The sequence below is a fragment of the Paramisgurnus dabryanus genome, chromosome 2, assembly GCF_030506205.2.
Source record: "Paramisgurnus dabryanus chromosome 2, PD_genome_1.1, whole genome shotgun sequence".
NCBI classification, from domain to species: domain Eukaryota; kingdom Metazoa; phylum Chordata; class Actinopteri; order Cypriniformes; family Cobitidae; genus Paramisgurnus; species Paramisgurnus dabryanus.
The window spans coordinates 36,362,720-36,385,641 of record NC_133338.1 but is presented as its reverse complement, the minus strand read 5'-3'; the positions used below and the strand labels follow the sequence as shown (position 1 = coordinate 36,385,641).

General features: G+C 36.5%; 2 protein-coding genes across 3 annotated transcripts in view; both read left to right on the top strand.

Moving 5' to 3' along the window:
• The window catches only part of malrd1 (MAM and LDL receptor class A domain containing 1), a 42,142-nt gene extending 30,889 nt beyond the window's left edge, over positions 1–11,253 (top strand). Inside the window, exons 24-33 of the mRNA XM_065289323.2 lie at positions 2,044–2,201; positions 2,475–2,676; positions 2,765–3,043; positions 4,584–4,709; positions 6,002–6,068; positions 8,017–8,105; positions 8,214–8,307; positions 8,453–8,513; positions 9,128–9,211; positions 9,576–11,253. Coding sequence (XP_065145395.1) covers positions 2,044–2,201; positions 2,475–2,676; positions 2,765–3,043; positions 4,584–4,709; positions 6,002–6,068; positions 8,017–8,105; positions 8,214–8,307; positions 8,453–8,513; positions 9,128–9,211; positions 9,576–9,650 — 1,235 coding nt within the window. The 3' untranslated portion in view covers positions 9,651–11,253. The remainder of the gene's footprint in view (positions 1–2,043; positions 2,202–2,474; positions 2,677–2,764; positions 3,044–4,583; positions 4,710–6,001; positions 6,069–8,016; positions 8,106–8,213; positions 8,308–8,452; positions 8,514–9,127; positions 9,212–9,575) is intronic.
• A 1,895-nt stretch (positions 11,254–13,148) lies between these two features.
• plxdc2b (plexin domain containing 2b) overlaps positions 13,149–22,922 on the top strand; it is a 56,118-nt gene continuing 46,344 nt past the window's right edge. For both annotated transcript variants that reach the window (XM_065289324.2, XM_065289326.2), the window contains exon 1: positions 13,149–13,403. In XM_065289324.2, the coding sequence (XP_065145396.1) occupies positions 13,301–13,403 (103 nt within the window). In that variant the 5' untranslated portion in view covers positions 13,149–13,300. The remainder of the gene's footprint in view (positions 13,404–22,922) is intronic.

Genomic DNA, 22,922 nt, shown 5'->3' with positions numbered 1-22,922 from the left:
GACTGACACTGAACCGAACTTATAAATAAGGATGGGCTCCGCGTTTTTTCAGCACCGTAGACAGCTCACCTGGCGGCGAGCGTAGATTTCACCTAAACCTTATTAGAAATCCACCTTTCTGTGTTTGGGTGCTGAGAATTCCCTGATAAGTTCATCTTTGTCCAGCGATTTTGTCACCTCGTGCTCAATAAAAATCTGAACGAGAGCTGACGGCATCTATGTTCAATAGGCTATTATAAAAACAGTTTACATTGTTATGCGGGAGCAAAACAAAAATAGACGATTTCCAAGCCACTGTAAAAAAAATCACCCCTCATTTATCTAAAGTTCTTGGTCATTATGTTCATTTAATGGAACATTGTGTGGATGTTGCGTTAGAGGAAAATGCCGTCATGCACAAAATATATTAAAGGCAGTCAGTAAATGCACACAGATGTTATACACATATTTTAAATACAATTAAATACTGCATTAAGGTTAGTATAAAATCCAATAATATTATTTAAAAAAAACCCCATTGAAATCAGTCCCTAAAATAATGTATTATTAAAAACCTGGAATCGCACTTGCACAGACAAGCCTGATGAGAGAGAGCATGGTCGAATTCAAAACTGCGTTTTTGCGCCCTTGAAGGGAACTTCGGGAAGGGAGCCGCTTAAACTTTCACTCCAGATAAAATGAAAATGACGTTGCTTTCATTGCTCTATTCTCCAAGTGTATTTTAGCGGTCACAGTCACGCAATGAGACACAATTGCGCAACTCTCTGCACAGCTCTGATATTTGAAGGGAATAAATAGGGCATATAGCGATGAGTACTTCAAATTGATATTCTCTTCATTTGTGACGGAAAATTTGTCGGAATGAATGCGCACGGGCTAACTACGACAGGTAACACATTTAAGAAATGTCGGTTTTCACAAAAATAAGGCTATTAAGCTCTCGTCTAGTGATCCCGATGCTAAAGAATAATTAAACCTCTAGAATTATCCACATGTGCACGTTTTCTTAGAGTTTTTATGAAGCACTGTGATGCTGCTGTAAACGATTCTACATTGATTTATAAAAATGAAAGAAATTACTTTTAAAAATAATTTAAATGACATATAATAAATATTAATGCAGTTCTATATTTTTTTTATAAAATACATTCATTTCATATTAATAATCAGATTTCTACAGGCTAAAGCGCGTATGAACGTCCGAGAGAAAATAAAGAGCAGAAATTAATTGATTTAAAATGAAAGATATGTGATTGCTTAACATCCACAGGCACTGACAATGTGAGCTCCCCCGTGCAGGAATCATAGCCCCACATTCAAACATTCTTGCGCCGGGCTGGGGCCCTCCTTTAGGGCGGGGCCCGTTTCAATTGAAACGGTTGAAACATAGCTAAGGCCGCCTCTGCTTGTAGTACGTCCCTAAGAGCGATATGTTACATTTACCAGGGTTTGAACACGCCATGTACTGTATATCAGACTAATCAAGATATACTGCTTTCTGTCCAGATTATTCTATTTCTACTGCATTTTGTAGATGTTTCCTATAAGATGTTATGAAATTTCGTCTGACTCATTAATCATTGCATAATTTAAAATCCAAGCGCTTGGAGCAATTTTCCAATTACATCCCGTGATCAGATTTTTTGCTATATACAGTGGATAGACTGCCATTGACTTATTCATGGCCATTATGCATACTTTACACTGAGAGATCAGTGTCAAACAATGAAAGTGTCTATTGTAGATTATTTTATTTGTGCTTTTGCTCTCTCATATTTCTTTGATTTAGTCTAATGAACTTAATATAGATTTTTTTATGGCAGGCACAGAGTCAAGGAAATTGCAGTTTTGCTTAGTATTGAGTCGCTTTGGACAAGATCGTTCCAACAAACCTCTATCTATAACCTATGGCATTTGCTAATATAAAGAGTAAAATGAAACCAATTATTATAAATGCATTTAACCACATAAAAAACACTTTCAATTAGATTTTAGTTAAAAAGCAATTTTGATTTAATATTTTGTGTTTGTTTACTCTTTTAGATGGAAGAGGGGGTTACTTGTATGTGAACTCTAGCGCCCAGAGAGAGGGAGATCTTGCCAGGTTAATAACCAAACAGGAATTTCCTGCTAGTGTTGGTATTTGTCATCTGCGCTTCTGGTACCACATGTACGGCTCACATCACATGGGTACGCTGAAGGTGAGATTGCAAAATAAAGTGTTATGCTGCAAAACAAACAAAAAAACACAAAAACATATTTTACAAAAGGTGATATATTTAACCCTTTACACATGCAGCAGGCATAAAATACATGCCATATGTTATGTAGTAAGTATTTCTGCTAGTCTAAGAACCGTCTTTGTTACTATTTATAAAATATAATCTTTAAAGAGGTCAAGAGTTTTCCAGAGTTATGAGCTCAATGACACGAATATAAAAGTTGCATAATGATTTCTGGGTACTGTATTTCAGGTGTATACGGTGGGACACAATGGAAGACACCTGTTAATATGGGCAACCTGTGACAACCATGGAGACACCTGGAATTATGCTAATGTGATCCTATCCAACGTATCACCGTTTAAAGTCAGCATTGAGGCCGAAGCTGGAGCCAACCAGTGGACAGTTATTGCTATAGATGATCTCTCATTTACAAGAGAATGTCTTGTAGGAGGTACTTAACTGGGTTCTTTTCTTCTTCCCCTTCCTCGTCTTCCCGTACCCAGCTTGAAGTCTTACCAATTTGTTTCTGTTTGTTTTAGCTGCAGTGACCCCCATCCCAATAACATGCCACATGGAACAGTTCCAGTGTCTGTATATGTTTGAATGTATACCACTGAGCTGGCATTGTGACGGCGAGGTGGACTGTCTTGACCGCTCGGATGAGGACATGTGTTCAAGTGAGGATCCTGGAACTGTGCCTCCACAAGCAGAGTGTGAGATGGGGGAATTCAGCTGTAGGAACAACACCTGTATTCCAGCACTGCTTCGTTGCGATGCGGTTTCAGACTGCCCCAATGGAGAAGATGAGCATGGATGCCGTAAGACCTAAGCGTGCACATGTGTACATTTTTTAATATAGTTCATGCATATGTATATACAGTCGTATGCAAAAGTTTAGGAACGCCTGACAAATTCCATGATTTTAATGTATAAATATTTAGGTGTTTGGATCAGCAATTTCATTTTGATCTATCAAATAACTGAAGGACACAGTAATATTTTAGTAGTGAAATGAATTTTATTGGATTAACAGAAAATGTGCAATATGCATCAAAACCAAATAAGACAGGTGGATAAATTTGGGCACCCTTATCATTTTGTTGATTTGAATACCTGTAACTACTTAGCACTGATTCATTGGAACAAAAAGTTATGGCAGAGATATAAGCTGTCGGTGTCCACTGTGAGGAACATAGTGAGGAAATGAAAGACCAAAGACACAGTTCTTGTTATGTATAGATATATACATACATAAATGTATACTCTACATCTATACATTGCCCTCCATAAATATAGGGACAATAATGGCAAAATTGCTCTATTTGCGGTGTAGTCAAGTAATGTCTACACATTTTAAAGAATTCCTTGAGTGTGGCGATGGTCTTCGTGTCCTTCATATCCAAAAAGCGATCAGGTAGACCCATGAGCAGATGCCAACAACAAGCAACTCTCCCAAACTGTCCTGAGCGAGTCACTATTTTAAAGTGTGTTATTCACCCGCAGTCTGCCAATCACCTGTCGGGGACACAGAGTCCACAGAGATTGCTTCTGCAGTCTGAGTATTGCATTTGGTGACAACACACATAAGTCAGGATGAAAGGTTGTTGTTCTTTTTATTTATGTGTTGAAACATAATCAAATTTTATGCTTTTGTGCAATTTTGCAAAAAAAACTCCCTGTAGTCAAGACTTGTATAATTTTTGAGCATCATAATAGCATATAAAAGTTTTACCTGTCACATTTTGTACGCGGATCAAAGAATATGCAAATTAGTCCTGTTTCCACTATTTCTCACCTCCTCGGACCATTATGGTCCTCGGATCATAGACCATGATAGATATATATGTATATGTAAATGTTTGATTTTTACACAATGCATACCTGAACTGCACGATTGCAGCACTAATCTTTATGCACTGATGTTGACAGGTTACAGCGCTCACCCTTCACGTGTGAGCAGCACAGAAGCAGACCTAAAGCAGCAGAGTCTATGAGGCATCCAAACATAATATCTATGACTCGAACTACTGATTCACTCGTTCAACTGTGTTAATGTGACCAAGGCGATTTTAAACCACGGGAATGAGACAGTGGTGTTAAATGATGAATTTGCCCATGGCTTGCTTCAAACATATTTAAAACACCACACGGACATATACAACAATAAAAACCTGATTTTCCCAACAGTGGGACTTCAATAAAATGTAACATTCTAGACCTTTGACTCATATTCATCTTATACATTTCTTGTCCCCATAGCAAACAGAGCAATTTTGTCTTTACTGTCCCAAGAGTGCACTTTACATTTATCTTTAACATGTCTATCTTTTATCTCTCTCCGTCTTTCTTTTCAAATAGCCATTAGGCAATGTGCTGATGGGGAATTGGTGTGTGAGGTGACAGACAACTGTATAGCATATCAGAGACGATGTGATGGTATTGTAGACTGCTCATCTTTTAACTCGGATGAGTCCAGCTGTTATGGTAAGACTCAGCTGTTCATTCACTAAATTATTTAAAGAGGTCATATTAAATATGTTTTATTATTTGATTTTTAAGCTAAATTTTTGTATCATACATCTTTGAATTGTCATGCACAAATAAACTGTCATTATTTATTTTTTTATGACCATTTTGCTGCTGTGCCTTTAAAACTGTCAATTCGATATAATTTTTCCACTGGTTCGTCCTTAAATAACAGCCTTTTGGCAGGTACACATAGGAGCAGTTTCCCAGACAGGGTTTAGATTAATCCAGGATTGGAATAGGCATTAGTTATATTTGGACATTTAAGTTGTTTTTACAAACATACCTTACAAAAAAAAAAAATTCTGGTGTGCATTTTGAGATAGATTTTTTAAAACAAAGATTTTTTGAATTAAGGAAGCTCAAACATGCATTTTAGTCTGGGATCTTAATCCCTGTCCGGGAAATCACCCCATATAAATTTTTATGATTAGGAACTATGTCATGGTGGAATTCTTCAGAAGGTTTTGCATAGTCGTATATTACACACTACAAGATCACATTTGACTGTTTTCGTCAGTTTTATCTTTTTTAGCAATATAACCTCATCTTGACTCAGTTGAAACAAATTACTGCAGTTCTCAAAGTACCATGAACTCTTACCTCTTCATTGCTTTTTTTTATAACTGCCAATTGGACTTAGCTAGTGTTATAAGCAATAATGTGACAACAAAGCATGTTATCAGTTAAACTAACTATTTTTTTAGGAATTATGTTTAAATTAAGTTTTCTATTATATAAGTTTTCTGTTTAACATCTGCATGTTTTGGGGAAGGAAATTGTAAAAGACATCCAGACATCAAGTATCAGAAATAGATGTAGATCAAATCTTTAACCTAATCTGACTAACAGTAATTTCTTTAATGAGTGCCTTTTAGTACCCAAAATTTATGATCAGCTTAAAATACATTGCATTAAAGTAATATATTGCTTCTCATGTAGTAGGCAAATTTTTAGGATACTACAATAACAGTTGTTAAGGGAACTGTGCTCCTAAAGCACCACGGGGGTTAAGTGTCTTTGTCAAGGTTACATTATTAATGCGGACACACTGTAACTTTCTTGTTATGGGTTATCGCTAAATGGGTTGGAACCTTTGGCTGCCATCCCAGAACCTTAACCACAATGCTGCTACGACTGGGTAAATGAATCGTGGGAAGTGAGATCCTTATAGGATGTGATCGTTCATTATAATGATTATTTTATTATACATCATAATTATACAATTGAATGATGTGTTTTTTCTACAGAGTGTCCGTCTGGGTACTGTCTCAACGGGGGAATATGTTTAGTAACGGAGAATGGGCCAATATGCTTGTAAGTTTCTCAAAAAGTACATTCATTCAGTTTACTGTAGTTCAGTAAAAGATGAATCAACTTAAAAAGTAAAAAATTAAAAAGAAAATTAAGTTAAAAATATTAAAATATTTTAGATGTTACCAAGTTTTTCCATAAGGCAAAAAAATTAATTTCTCTGGCCAAAAATATATTTTAAATACAGTGGCGGAGCCAGAGGGCTAATCGGGGTGGCAATTGCCACCCCAGACGAAGTCCTTGCCACCCCTGTTGCCACCCCGCTGAAAACATTACACTGTTTGATTTTTACGAACATTTCTCAAATCTCCCAGCGGACGTTAATGCGCTGCTACACTTTTCATTAGGCTTGTTCAACTTCATGCGACGCCGCAAGAACCGACAGCCGGTGACGTCAAAGTTCCACGAGAGCAACTTAAAAGTAAACTCCTCCGTATAATTTCCTGAATCGCTCTCGCAGTACTTTGACGTAATCCCGCTGTCGATTCTTGAGGCGCCGCTTGTTTTTATTTTTAGTGTAATTGAACACTTTGTATATTGACCCCCCAAAATAATACCTTGCCACCCCTTTGCCACCCTAGTTTTAAAAGTCTAGCTCCGCCACTGTTTAAATATATGCTAAATACATTTTGTAGAATGTTATGCTCAATTGAATATATTTTTAAATTTGGAAATATATTTAGTTTTAACCTTTATATATCAACATATATTTCAAAATGTATTTCAAGGGCAAGCAAATATATTTCTAATTTTACATCCCATATGGCAAAAAATTTATTATTTGACTAAATATATTTTAAAGATATATACTGAATACAAGTACATTTTATAAAGTATATTTTTGAAGTTGAAAATATATTTAATTTTAACCTTTTTAAAACTGTTTACAGGTTCGTAACAAAGTTTTTCTTCCAATGCGACATGAATATTCCTTGGATTGAAATATATAGGATGCTAAATATATTTTTTAATGCTTTAAAAATGTTTTTATATATTTCTAAATATACAAAACATGGCACATATATTTTTGGCCATTTTTTGTCTATTTTGAAAATATATTTTTAAATATATTTTTTTGCTGTCTGAGTTCTTTTACCTTATATGTTTTTTTACTTAAAATGAGAAAATGTAAGTATATAAAACTTATGTAAAGTCCCCATGCTGTTATTGCTGGTGTTATAATCCAGCACTATATTCTATTATAGCTCACAATCATACTCAAATTTTAAACTGAAATCAAATTATGAGTTACAAGTGTGATTGTCATAGAGGACAAAGATACTGTTATTTTCATTGGGTTTCAAATATATTGCCTACGGTAAGATCTTTTCTTTCTTTTACAGGGCAAAAATCCCCAACAATTTAAGGGACAAGATCCTACTGGAGATCTTGGCTTTGAATTAATCATATTATCTTATAGAGTACCAGTGAAATATCACATTAAAATGTTAGACTGTTAAACAAAGAGCATCAGTGGCATGTCCTTCAGTTTAAACTTGTGTTTTCAGCTGACTGCCAAAGCATGTCATCTGTAATTACAGCCCTGCTTAAGCCAGAAAACATAAACTTTTCTATCACCTCCTCCTCAAACTGTTTCTCCTAAAATGATGAATGTCACGATGTCATCACTTATAAATTATGAGAATTACGAGAAGTCTCTTATGTGTTTGTGTGTGTGTGTGTGCTGGCATGCAACTTATTCTTAATGTAGCATGGCTTAAAGGCATTCTGTGAAAGATGCATAATGGACTAAAGGAGGGAAATGTAAGAGAAAGAAAGGGACAGTGCGTGTCTTTTCCTCATTACAGGAGCTTAGGGAAGGCTATTGCAGATTACAGGCACATGTGAATGCCTCCAAGCGTCTTTTCATCCAGTTATTTATTCCTTTTTTATTAAGGGCTTTGGATAGCCAAAATTCCATTTGAATAATAATCCTGCTTTTTGTTTTTAGTTGTTCATCACTGTGGGCTGGTAATCGTTGCAATATAAGGCAAAAACCAATAATTCCTACAACGCAGGTTATACCAGATAGTAAACTAGGTAAGTGAGGGAATAGGTGTATATGTGGTACTTTTGCCTGTTTCTGCCCTGATCTTTATAAATGAATGCTTGTAGCTATTTAACATGTGTGTTTATTTACATACTCAGCTTTCAGTATTGGTTTGAGCATTGTGCTGATCTTCTTGGTCTTTGCCACTGGAGTCATTTTATTTTGTTTATTTCAAAGACGACGTTCACTTAAGTAAGTCCTTTCTTTTTCATATGATGTCTTCATTTCTGTTTTCAGAATGTGTCTAAAGATGTCGATATTACTGCTTCACATTGAATAATTACTGATATTACCCTGATTTATGTGCTTGTACACTGCATTCTTCTTGTCTGAACAGAGACTCCGGGCTTATCGACAATGAAGTGTTGGATTGCTCTGCTTGTGACGTGCAAAGAAAGGTCAGTCATATATTTTAATATACGTGTTAAAGTTTCTTTTTTCGAAGGCTTGTATTCTGTGAAGATTCATATTATGCAATGATAAGTCTGATTGCTAATAAAGCCTTTCTCATAAAGCGTTTTATGTGTTAAATTTATCGCTCTAACATCCCAGACTATCTTTGTGCCCCATCTCTATTACTCTTTTCCACTTACACCTTTTTTTTCTCTAGGGAATGAACAGGGAATTCAGTCATTTATACCTCTTTGCAGGTGTGATAGAGCCGGTCTGATGGAAAATATTGACCTGTTTTCCTATGTTTGTGTTACATGCTAAACTTACTGTATTGTACAAGCAATATACAGTTCACTTTTATATAAAATACAATAAGAAAAAACAGGCATATTTCAAAAGTGGACCCCACATTTCGCTGTTACCCAATACTGTAAATCCTACAGTCTAAAGTGCAGCAGGGGAGACAGTAAAAACAAAACATTTCCCAGTTGTTTGTATTTCTCAGTCTAGTCAGTTTTACAGTTTTAATGTAATAAGCGAGTGTGCTTTGAACAGGCACTGAAACAAATTTTTATTATTTTGGCTGATGTTTAATTAAACAAATGAATTCTTGTTGTAGCTGCCCTCCCTTGCCATTAAACCCAGAAGGCCTGGTCATCATCGGCTAAACATCAGTGTTTACCCATGGAGAGACGAATCAAAGGTATGAAATAGTCAACGTAATAACCATTCAGTTCCATTCCAGACACACTTTTATACTCCTGAATGACTAACTTGGTGGTGTATAATGCAATCTGGGTGCTAATTTATAGTTCTGTGCTGTATTTGTGGTGGAGGGATGAAAATCCCTTTTAAAACATGCATGAATGTGATGTAACAAAAAACTGAAGGCAGCCAACACTGACAAGTCATAAATAAAAATAATCTCCATGTCTGATCATAATAATAAGATGTGTTCTCTGGCCACCCAAGTGTTCCAGTATGTCTTACAGTAAATAGACTGTACAGTATATTAAGTGCATCTCATGCGTTCATCCTCACCTGTCTTTGCTTGTGTGGCTGTTTAGATCTCCATCTCAAAGGAAGCCAATCTTTCTTTCTCCAATCCACTCTACAAGTGCTCCAGAAGTTCTGAAGCCTAAACCAATCACACAAACACACTGGCCGTCAGTCCCTACAGATTTACAGTTTCTTCAACTTAATTTGAGCCTCACTGACAGCATGGCTGTACTTGTTTAAGGTTTAGTACTCTGTTTATTTCAGTAGAGCTCATGGGAAGTGAAGTGTGATCACATACAATTAGTATGTTTAATTTACAAAATACGTCATTTCAACTTGATCGCTCATAAAAAGGAGGTTTCATAAAAATAACTTTAACTTGTTCCATATGCTGTGATATTGTATACTATACAATAGCTGACTTATAATACCAAGCTTTAATTTTGCTAAACCTAAGAAGTGCTTTGCTTATAAATTGGTAGCATCCACTTCCATAATGGGAAAAGCATTTCCTCTATTATTTCTTTCTATCAATGATTACTTCTATTTTTGTCTACTATTAAAATATGAAACCATGCCTTGTGTAAATATTGCACTTAAAGAAGACCACAATGTGCTATTAAAAGGGGAAAGAATTATCAAATGCAGTTTGTGCTCAGGGTGCCATTTCAGAAATGTGTTGCTTTCATGGCCTGATTTCCATCTTTCTCTTTATGGTTGGGAGAATTGTATTTTCATTCCTTTAAATGAGTGTTCAGTCACCACTTGGTCTTCAGTTGAATTTAGCCAGACCGCATTTTGACAGACAATAAATAATATTGAAAGCTATACTCTGAATGGTAGACAATCAATAAGCCAAGGCAAGTTAAGTAGTTCACTAAATTCTGCAGTTGAAAAAAAACATCAGCACGAATGAGTTCAGTTTTTCTTTGAAGTCCTGTAAAAAATTGTGCTTTGACAACATACAACGTTCCAAAACACAATAGAAGATTCTGTAAATTTCAAAGAACCTGAGGATTTTAATACAAACCCTAAAGTCTTTTAAATCTGTAATTCTACATCTCTTGCCTATTGGAGCAAGACATGTTGAGCTTATAAACTCATTAAAGACATGTCATTCTTCTATAAAGAGGATGGTGTCGTCAGTCAATATTGTTTCGTTTAAACTGAACATTGACTGGATTTGGTCAAAGATGTTTTGGAGCTTTCTGGACCTCTTCCACACACAAACAGCATTAAGACGCCTGACACATTGTCTCTCCCTCTGGAAATTGTACCACATGGAAAACACAATGTTCTAATATAAAGATTAAACATGCATATTAACTTTTTTTTTGTTAAACTTTAAGACGTCCAGTGTACAATCCAATAACCTTTGTAGTGTCAGATCAATGGTTTTACTTTAGTAAATGTACAATGCTACCATTCCCAACAATGTACCATCTGTTTAAATTAACTTTTTTGGAACAAGACACACTTGTGCTGATATAAGTCAAACACTGCTGAAAATAGAGAACTACATAAACTATCTTTGTTCATGTTTTGATATTGTTTAGAGCTCCTTCTTGCATCGTTCGTTATTTGTGGTTTTTGTTTTGCAGCCTGTGACTGTATTAAGAAAGCTGTACTTATAATTTCATTATCAATTTTGCTGTGCTATGAAAACAAAGAGTCTTTATAATATAATTTATCAAGCATACACACACATTTGCAATACTGATTCTCAGCTTTATAATAAAAGTCTGTAGCCACCATAATTTAGTGCAGTCTCAAATTCCTGTCTTTCATTTTTAATCTTTATTTCTTCATCTTTTTTAAATTTCTAGAACTCTGTTCCTTCCATGAAAGCAGAGAGACCAGGAGGGTTTTACATAAAACCACATGAAAATCAACAAATATTTCAAAATCAGGACAAAACATAAGGGTAAATGTTTAAATCGTTTAGTTAATTATAAATATTTACTTTATCCCTAAAGAAAAACTAAAATGTCTTTTTTCATTATTTTTCCAATGAGGATGTCCCCAGACATCTCCAAGAGGAGTTTACATCAGATTTGCTAGCTAACTTCTGGGTACAATTTTTACACAAAGTATACTTAAATTAAACACACATTTACATTCTTTCTTTGGCTGTACAGGAGTGATGAGAGAAGTTAAATTCTCTGCCAGTGTTGTGAAAATCTAAAGCTATCCGACAGAGCTCTTATTTTTCTTATTCTCTTTTGACAGATTTACTCAAAACATGCATCACAGGCTCATTACATGTAAAAAGACTCACCACTAACTTTTTATTTACTGTGTTTTACATTATTAAAAAAAATCATCTGATGATGCACTTTCACACAGCGTTTATGTCATTCCTGGGAACCTGGTTTAGTTAAATACATTATCTTGCAGACCCTGAACCCATACCAGATTAGTTCTGTCATAAACACGAGCGCAATAAATCAAGGTCCTCAGATCCAAGACCAATGTTTCAGTCGATGTTTCTATGTGGTTTGGCTCTTGATGTGACACTGTAAGGGTGTTTAAATTGGAATGCTAATGTGGTGCCATGTTTCATCCTTAAATGTTTTTGCTAGGCTGCCTGAATGCCTGTCCTGGTCTAAAAGAGCAGAGGGGGTTGTTAGCACTCAAGCACAGTTTACTGCGTCTCAGTCCTCTAGAGGGACTCATGGTGAAGCTGCTTGGCAGACAGTGTGGAAAACGCTGCCAGTCCCAAACATTAATGACCCCCCACCCAATTGACTGTGCATACAGTTGGTCCCCAGGAGGACAAGATGAAAGTGAGGAATACTGTAGGTGGAAAGAAGGAAGAATCTACTGTACTGTCAATTCTTGCTAACTTTACTATGAACTGAAAGGGTAGTTTATGTTAAGAGATGATTACGTTTTATAGATTTATAGTTTTATTTGTAACTTTATTTTAGTTATTTTTAAACTTGTGAAGTGTTTCAATAAGTAGTCCTTTTATTTACAGAAAACCACATGAATTTCACATGAGATCACATGTGGAAAGCTATGTCATGTGGGTTTTACATGGGAATTTACATGGGATCCACACTGAAAAGTTATTCCAAAACCATAGGTCCATAAAAGGATGTGTTCCACACTGCTTAATAAATAAGACAATACAATGCAATACTACTCATACATTATACACTTGTCATTACACTAAGACATATGTCATTACATTATGCAAATGGGTGCACCTAACTTTTGTGCTGGTGCACCTATGAAAAAATGTTAGGCGCACCAGTGCAACCAGTGCAAAAAGTTAGTCTAGAGCCCTGAATGCATTAACAGTATTGTTTAGGGTCAGCACACAACTGCAGTTGCATGTGCATGCGGTTCTCTATTAACTAGTAAACTGATAAACTAGTAAATATTTTAGAATTCTTTAATATTTACTTAAGATAGGTAGAAAAACATTGCAGGAATTTTACAACATTTCAGTTTACCGTAGTAAATACGACAGTATTTGTGGAATGTTTCATGATAAATACCTGACTGGATCTTCATGACTGTTTTAACTGTTTAACATTTGTTCTAAAGTCCAAGAAGACAGCTCAACCCCCTCTCGCATCATCACACGAGTGTGTGTCTGTGTGTGCGCGCGTGTCTGTCTGTGTGTCAGTCAGTCGCTGCACAGTAGACAGCAGCAGCGGGCGCAACACACAGACGGTCCGAGAAGCAGCGCGCGATGCTCTGGCTTTAAACCTATTTGTTTCACGTATATTGTGTGACTACAAAGCAAAGAAACCGAGAACGTTTGTCTTTGTGGATATCTGATATGGCGAGATCAAGCACGATCGATGTGTTTGTGGGATTTGTTCTAGTTTTGCACGCTCTGGGAAGTGTTTTCCAGATTACTGGAGGAGAAATAACGGCGGAAGGTGAGTCTTGTTGAATCTCGTGTGATCCATCAAAGGCATTTTAGCAGATCTACTCCTTAAATAGTTAAGTTAGGTGCTGATTTATCAGACTTGTTAACTGATTAGTGACATCTGATCAGCTTGTCATATAGTTTTGTGGATAACAGGTATTTATGCCATGAGTCTTAAACAAGCAGCATGCCAAAAGTTGCCTGACTTTCTCTGCACACCCGCTTTTGTCCCTCATATTTTCTCCACAAAATCGAACCCTTGACCGCTGCGCGCTGCTAACGCAATGATCTAACGTTACTAAATTATTTTTAATCAGACGTACAGGGTGTATTTGCATCTTAGCTATGATGTGATTCCCTTTATGTGCGAGCAGGGTTGCTTGATTAAACCCTGTATATTTGCTTTTAAAGCATTCAGTTTGCATTGTAATAAATGAGAGAAACTGTGTTGTATGAGCGTGTTTTGTGCATTTAATGCCAGAGGCGATGTTTATCAAAGCAGATGTTTTAGCGGGACTTGCTGGAAATTGCGTCTTGCCGACACAGATCATGAGTGGGAAAGACCTCCAGCTCCTGTTACGCGGGCTGTTTGTCTGCTCCCCTTACATTGTCCCCAAGCTTGTCTATCATTGCAGCAGTGTTGGGTTTAGTTTATCTAAATTTCGTTATTTCAGCTTGGACATGGTTATTTACCATTGACCATTCAAGAGTCTGCAGTCAAGTACACGGAAAGAAGAACACTGTTGTTATTCAGTAGCATACTAGATGTTCCTCGTGTCATAAATTCCAAGGTGTTCCATGACTTTGAACTCATTGCATCATCTTTATATGTTCTCTTCTCTCTCTGTCTTTCCGTATCTCTCTCTCATTTCTATTATCATGTACGTAGAGCGTAAATGGGGTCCTACTATTGGTTTAGTATGGTTGTTTTTAAAGTGTTGAAAGTTCTGCTACAGAACTCAGTGACCTAGTTAATAGCCTACTTTACAGGCATTGGCAAGATGGGAACTACAGGCGAGTTTTGGATGAACAGAACAAAAATATTGGAACTTAAACATATTTATATTTTATATATGACTGTATGATTGCTGATTTGTATTACAGATGACAGGGAGAAACCCCACAGTAGTGTTAAGTTGTAATGTAGTTACAACCTTTTTTTTGGCCTGAAAGTACTATATTGTTACTGGTTCTGTAATGGTTAAAAGTGAATACATTCTTTCTTCTGCAAAAGGGATTATGAATTATGTGGCATATTTATTGAAGCTGTATATTCACCACAGATCTGTCTACAGGGACTGTTCACAGAGGCATTCAGAGTTTGGGTAAGAAAATGAGAGATGGTGAGAATGTTGGGGCCCCATAGGTCTTAGTTCATCCAAAGGGTCAGCATGGTTTAGTATCCAGTCTGTCTTTGTCACCTCTTTCCCTGTAACTCCTTTTCTACTTTTAATTTCACTCAACATTTTACCAAAAACATTTGTTTTGCATTAGTGAGCATGACGGTTTTTAAAAACATATATTTAGGTTGAATCATCTTGAATGTGTGAATAAAGCAACATGCTGCTGCATGCATAAGGCACCTGTGTCGACATCTTATTCTTCGTAAAGTTAATTTTTGAAATGTCTCATCTTCCTGTCATTTTATGAATTGTAATAACAGGCAGCACTTTGAAATAATACATGACCGTGTGGAAATCTTTAGTAGTTGCAAATATTAAATTCTGTTTTTAATTTAATTCTTATTACAGAGTGAGAAGTCTGAGTAATGTCGATTTTCGATATTTTATCAGTGCATTGGGACCAAAGCAGCCCCTGTAGGCCACCCCACTGCTTTATGGTGGCTTTGGCCTTGGAATATTCATTCGTTATACCTTGACATGTTTTGGCAGCAGTATGAGGTATGTGCCTGCTACAGTATGTATCTGTTTATCATTGCACTGAGAATCTATAGATCAGACCTGGTCACAGCTTAGAAGAGTGAGGTAACTTTATTTCTTCCTAAAGAGAGATTTTTATGGATCTTTATTGAGATGTGCATCTCTTGTATACATAAAGTGACTGCCACTGACTCTGCTCATGGCCCAGATAAAACATTATTTATAGAGTGTGCTTGGCATCTGCAGTGCTGTGTCAGAAAAGACTTTATTAAGAGGAACAAAGAGTTGGGTGTGTTTCTCTCTTTACTGAAAAACCAGTGCTACTAGGTTCTTGATAATTTTGACAAAACAAGTGAGGTTATATAGGTTGGAGCTTATACTGGCAGATTAGAGGTACATATGATACTGCAATATGGATGGTAATTCATTGCATCCGCAAGCAAATTTGTTCCATTTTTTTTCCATAATCAGCAAGTACAGAAACATCACATGTATCCTAACACACTTAAGGTTGCATAGGTTAGCCTGTTCGCTCAATGATGGGAAAGTTCTTTAAAAAATCCATAACGTGACAGATAAAGGAATTGACACTGGTATTTAGAAACCAAAATTTCATCATATTGCTGACTTCTTGTATATATATTTGCCCTCTTCTCAATAAAAAGTAAAGTGTCAACAAAAGCATGGTCCACAGTTTTTGCCAGACATGAAGTTGTGACCACTTCCTGTATCTCTGCTTTCAAAATCATCTTAATAAAGTAGTGAATAGAATTGGCAATTGTATACTAACAATGGTGCTGTACTGTATGTAGCACAAACTATGTATCTCTTGATAATATTTAGCAAAATGAATGTACATTAAAGGTGCTCTAAGCGAATTGAAGCGTTTTAGACCATAAAACATTTTTTGTTACATACCGGAAACATCTCCTCACTATCTGCTTGCTGCCTGTCCGCTGATCAAACTGTAAAAAAAACGCGATCTCTGTAGACAGCCCAGGCTTCACAAACGGCAATATCAACAAATGGCCAAACCTAGCAGCACAAAACAAAACAAAGTATTCCAGCCAATAAACGACAAGAAGGATTTGGGGGTGGGGGTTGGGCGCGTTCATGAAAGCACGGAAGGGAGGGGGAGGGGGAGGAGTTAGCTACGCTCTGTCTGTTTGAAAACAGTTCAAACGTCAACAATAACTAACGTCTCGCAGATTCGCTTAGAGAGCCTTTAACTGCAAAGCCCTTAATATAAAAAAGGTAATTCGCTTTGGATAAAACCATCTGCTAAATAAATAAATGTAAAGCCAGAGGGGTTTGTGTTGCCCCAGATGAGTCTGATTCATTTCAGTGTAATATCCCTTCAGTGTAGAAAAATTCCTCATCACAGTTCTCTTTGGCTTACTTACTATTGGTTTAAGACATGAAGTCATGCTCTTCGGTTAAGGTGCATTGAAACAACATGCAATGTGTGCATCATAGGTTTGCAAGGATTGTATGTAGGTGAGTTGGATTGGGTTGGATGGTTTGTTGCACAGAAGGGTCAGGCACAGCTGTTGAGGAACTTGGATAGGGAAGAAGCTGTTTGTCAGTTTTGTGGTCCTTGCTAAGACTTCCAGATGGTGGTGGGAAAACAGTTTGGGGTGTTGTCCTTTAAAATCATGATCGCTGTTTTTTGGCAGAGCACAGAGTAGAGAGAAGACTGGACCTGATCATTCACACTGTGCAGTACCTAAAGAGAGCAACATGATATGTTTCATTAGGTGGCCTGGTATTTTTTCACTGCAACAGTTAAAAGTCCTTTAAATACGAGTATAAAACCAACAGAAATGTTTCTATTGATAATTGTTTCATACTAAGTATTTAGTATTGGAGTTGAGCTTCAGTTACAGATAGTTGTGGTTTCTCCATCTGGACGTCATTAGAGTTGTACAACCTTTGTTCCATCTCTCTCTTTATTTCTGTAAATCTTTTGCCTAACAAGACTACAGCTTCATTCTCACGCTGAGACTGTTTGAGGCTGAAGGTGTGACCAATACGTGCAATTGAGAAGGTGAGATCGACTTCACATTATTGTGTGTTTTACCATCACATATTCCTGAGCTTTAGCACGAGATATACTATAACTATATTACTGAAGACAACTCTCACAACAGGGCAAACTTGTGATATTGCCTATCCCCTAAATCCTACACTTATTGGAATTATTAAAAAATATGATTTTAACAAAATATGATTTTTATTAGTGAGGACCACCTAGATGTCTATGCAGTTGCATTTTTGACTGCTTTCACTGTTTTGTGGGAACAATTACAAAAATATGGTAGTCAAACCTACACACACACAGACACACACACACTGTGTGTGACAGAATGAGGTCCCATGGCATCAGGTACAGTAGATATCAAATTTACTGACCATATCACTGATGCACAACCCTGTTTCTACTACACAGCCTGGTTGTGAGTTCATCATCCATCATAATGCCAGGATCAGCAGCCTCCCATACACACATAAAAACAAGTGCTGCAGTGGCAGTCAATGGAACCTCCATTGACCTTCATGTCTCTCAAGTGACTGTCTGCTGTGGAGAAAAAAAATCCTTAAACCATCTGTAGAAAGACTCGGGGAAAATAGCAAGAGAGAGGCAGAGAAAGTGATGGACACCGTGATCTAACATTCGCAGTAAATTAGCTCTGACTCAGAGACTTAGAAATTAGGAAATGAGGGAGAAAATAGAAATAGGAAAGGGAATATATGAATTGCTTTGAATTTTAACCTGGAGTCCCTTCCACAATGACTCTGCAATTGGCCTTCACATCTTATGGCATGGCAGATAAGTGAATGGATGGCTTGAGTCAGCCTTTATCTGTTCCCTGAATGAGTTTCTGAGGAAGCATGAATAGAGCTATGAAGAAAAGGGGAGTGGGGGTCTTTTTTGCTGGGTATGCATGTCTGTTGTTCCCAAATACCGTCCACTGATTCATAATAATAATATAAGACATTATTACTCAGTTTTTTAATTCTTAATTGGGATTGGTTAATTGTGGCAATCTGCAAAATAGTCAAATAAAAAAACTGTGTCTGACCATTGTCTTGTGCTTTGCTAGTTCCACTTTGCTCTTTTATCACACAATTCATAAATATGTATGAAGAGTTCAGATGCCAAACCCTTTAAGTGCATCTGACATGTGTTCTTGTAAATGACCATTTTTGGGTTTAGGTTCAAGAATTCCACTTTAATTGCAATGAAAAGGTTATTAGTCTTGAAATGATTTATTTTCAAAAATGTTGCTTTAGTAATTTCTTTGGGTTTTACAAATTTTTTGTTATTTACCAATTCTTTTGCTGCAAAACCCTCTAAGTACATAAAAATCACCCTGTCGTTTAACAGATTCTGCCAACAAACCAGTATTTCTAAATGGCCTTGGCAGCAAATCTGAAGCAAAAGTATTTTCATAAGCATAAAATACGTGCCGAGAGCATTCTGTTAATGTAATTTTAATTTTTTTTTGTTAATTAGTGTCTTTTTTATTTGAGCCCCTCATATATGGGTGATTCTCACGAAATGAGGTGTCATGAAATATTTTGGTTAAAAAAGTAAATGCAAAGGAAGAGTTTCAAAACAGAAGCATACAGTTACAAACCTCTCTTTACGTACTATTTTGCACATGATTTCAAATGACATCGTACAAAGCAATTTTGTTGTTTTTTTCCACATTTAAGGGGAAATTTTTCATTACCGCAACCTGTCCATGACTGGATTTGGGTTCTTTGGAAATATTTATAATTAAAAAATCAAAAAAATAAAACGCTTCAGTGCATGTTATAAACATTTACAGTAAAGAAACATGTGGTATTTGGTGATCATTGGTAAATGTAGAGACAATAATAAGGAAGGAATATAAATGTGTCCAAGAAAAATTTTCTCATCCTCTGCAACAATTTTCAATCATTGTTTAAGCCCTCAATGAACTAACATTTTCACAAAAAAAAAATAGTTGGAAGGGACATAATTGACTATGACAAGATGGCTACTAGGTAAGCAGTTCTTATTTTTTCTCTCCAGATAAAAGTTGAAATTTTGTTTGTCATAGTACCTAGACAACTTTTACATGAGTTTGTAAATGCATATATTTAATATATATAATGTAAATAATTTTATAGGAAATATTTTTTAAATCCTCTAAAAATAATGGTTAGAGTAAGTTCAGACTTTAATCTTAGATGTGCAAAAAATTGGCTTCAATGCATGGCTTTTTAAAAAAATCTGAGGCTGGACACCTTCTAAGTCTGGATTTCGTGAGAATCACCCGCATTTCTTTCTATTGATTTACTTATTTGGTAAACAGACTTATAATCAGCATTATAATGTACAACAGTGGTCCAACCTTTTTCCTATACAACAATCCGAGCACCCCCCAAACCTTTACATCTTTCCAGTTGATTTTGCTGTTATTTTAACAAGCACATTTAGATGTAGTGAAAAAAAATTATTATTTTACACAAGAGAATATTTTAACTAACTTGGCATTGGCATTGTAAGCATATTATTTAAAAAAAAAACTTTAAATAATACAATTATTAGTTGATCAATTAATGTATCTTTATTTGAGCTCAAAGCATATTGCGCCCAAGTGAAATCTGGCGCCCCCTAAGGGGGCCCGGACCCCATTTTGGGAACCACTGATGTAGAGTCAGATGCAGGTGAAAATAACCAGCCAACCAATCATTTTTTTATCATGACTAAATATCTATCTCTTATAAATAAATAGTTACACTCTAAATAGTTTGATGTTGTTCAATTACTATTGCTACAAAAGAAACAAGATAATGCTGCGCCTGAGACTTTATAAGACCAAATCGCATTTTAAAAGTGCACTGCATGCCTTTGGTGAAGGCAGCTGTGAAAAGAGGCAAGGGAGGAGAAAGAGAGCTATGCTTTAGTGAAAGTCACAGAGGTTTCCGGTAGGTGTCTTTTGTGCTCTGAGGGTCTTGTGTGTTTCACATCCTTACAATGCATTTTAAGTCTCCAGCTGTGCTTTTGTTTTCAAATCCTGCAGTTCTTTTTCCATTTCTTTCTCTCCAGGGCTTCAATAATGGTACCCAGTATGAGTCTTTTTCCTTATAGCTTAGCTAATTACTCATCGACAAAAGTTAATTACTCACAACCGCAAGTTTTGTTATTCATCCGCAAACATATTCGACACACTATTCTCAAACATGACTAGCTAACAGCAGATTAGTATGCTATTAACTTCCGTTGTTCATTTACACTCTAAAAGTTGTTGCAAGTGTGGACCAGATGCTTTCCCCCTTCAAAACAGAGCCTGGTTAGCGGCTGTAATCTGCTCTCAGCACACCTAAAAGGATTTCTTGCACCTGTTCATGTGCATTGACCCAAACGTAAGCACTGAATGCAGAGCATCTTCTGACTTTCGAACAGAGCCTCTAGTGTGAATGAGATGAATCGGGTGATGAGGGAGAAAGATTGGAATAGCAAGAAGTTGTAAACTTGTCTCTGAGGATTTGTGTGCGTGGTACAACCCAAAGCGAAAGCTCAGGAGTTGTGTGTGAGTGACACCATGGGGGGTTAGCCAAGGTTGGCCGGAGAAGAATTAAAGTTTTAGTTCCTTCACGCGAACCCACAAGCACTTTAACACTCAGCAAGGGACATTTAGGCAGCAGAATGCTTCCTCTTCGGAGAACTCTTTGTCTCCTTTTATACTTACAGTATGTTTTCCAATTCTCTTACTTAAGCCGGAATGTCATGTGTGCTTGTGTTTTTTGGTTTGGGTCTTGTTTTTTTTAGGTTTATCATGCACCTCTAAATTCCTTTTTGCTTGACACTCATGTTGATACTGATAAACTACATTCCAAACCTCTTAGGTACACACTGTACTCATTCTTCATTTCATCGATACATTTTTAAGTTTCCTAACCACAACAACGACATTAGCTAGATGCCAAAGATACACTATAGCTATCATTATCAGCTGTTTTGTTATTACAGTTTTGTTAAAGCAGTTTCCTTCAGTGATGGCTTTGGCTCATAACCTACACAGCGTTAAGTATATCTTTTGGTTTTTGCACTCGCATTAAAGTGTCTGTTTACAAATGTGTTTGCCTTCTGGCCCTGAAATGTTTTAAGGTGCTGTAATTTTTCTGAATAGTTTTAGTAAACACAAAGAATCATGTTTAGCATGATGGTTTTTTCAGGTGCCTGCAAGCCTTGACAGGACTGTGTGGGCTCTGACTAACTCACACTTAACAATAAAGCTTTGTGTTTCTGCAACTTCAAATGTGTGTGTGAAGGGACTTTATGCATGGGTTGTGGGTGGATGAGTGTAGGATCAGGAACGTTCAATTCAGCAAAACACAAGACGACAAACACACTTACACTATTTGCAGAGCTGTAAGGCATAAACGCTCTATACTTGGTGAAATTGTTTATTTCTTGAATAAACTCCTCTTAACCTTGTTACCTGTGAACGTAGTCTACTGATACATTTTAATATATTGTAAATATATCTAAGTATTGTATTTAAACAATTTAAGCAGAATGAATTGTTTCCTCATTCTAGTACACACTATCTCACGAGGTCCAATGTATTCTTCCTGTGAACGTATGTCCGTATATGAAGAGTTCACATGCAAAAGCCACTAAACGCCATCTCTGTCAAAAATGAGATGATACTCTCCACACGCCCGTTGTTCATCAAATACTTTTACATGAAATCCACTTAATCACGTCCTCAGGTCATTCAGAAATACAGTTTATATTTGCAGAAGCCATTAAGATTTTAAACATTAAAGGGGACAGAGAATGAAAAACCATTTTTACCTTGTCTTTGTTGAATAATGGTAGTCTACCCACATTCACAAACATACAAAAAGTGCTAGACATGCTAAACATCTCAGTCTCATAGAAATTCCTTTTTTAGAAATGTCAGCCAGAAAACGGCCCAATCTGAAAAACTGATGCTTATGACATCACAGGCATCTAACTGCCCCTCCACTTTAAAATAATTGGCTACATTTTTTGAGTGGCAGCAAAGTCAGCCAATCAGTAATGAGATTGCAAGTTAAGCCAGTAGGGGGAGCCAAATAGGCGCAAAACCGCTTGTTTAAAATCCCCCACCCTAATAGAGCTATCTGAGAGAGGTTTTTAGGAAGCTTCTAAGGCATTACAGACCCAAACAAAAAAAAATTTGTCTACATGTCACATCACAGAACAAGGATAAATACTCCGTTCAATCATTCTATGTCACCTTTAAGAATTTGTGAATAGCCTGTAAATGACGCAAATTATTGCTGCCTTGATGGTCTGGTAAAGTAATCATTTGTATGATAAATCATTTGTACTGCATATGTGTCTGTGCTTGAGTATGGTTGCACAGTTGCACAGACCGGCACCTGTGTGCGCAAGATGCCGCGGTCCGTCTTCATTTTGCACGCGTCCTGACAGACCTTGTCACCTCTGTCCTAGACCCTGACCATAAACATATCTCTTAAGAAAGCACACAAAAATGAACAAAAGCAAAGCTTTTTGAAATGTCCTGCTTTAGAAATGGCCACTGTGGCAAGGTACTTTCACATTATAAGCGCTGTGTGTCGCTCGTCTATTTCAAAAGAGGCGTTTTTTTAAATTATGG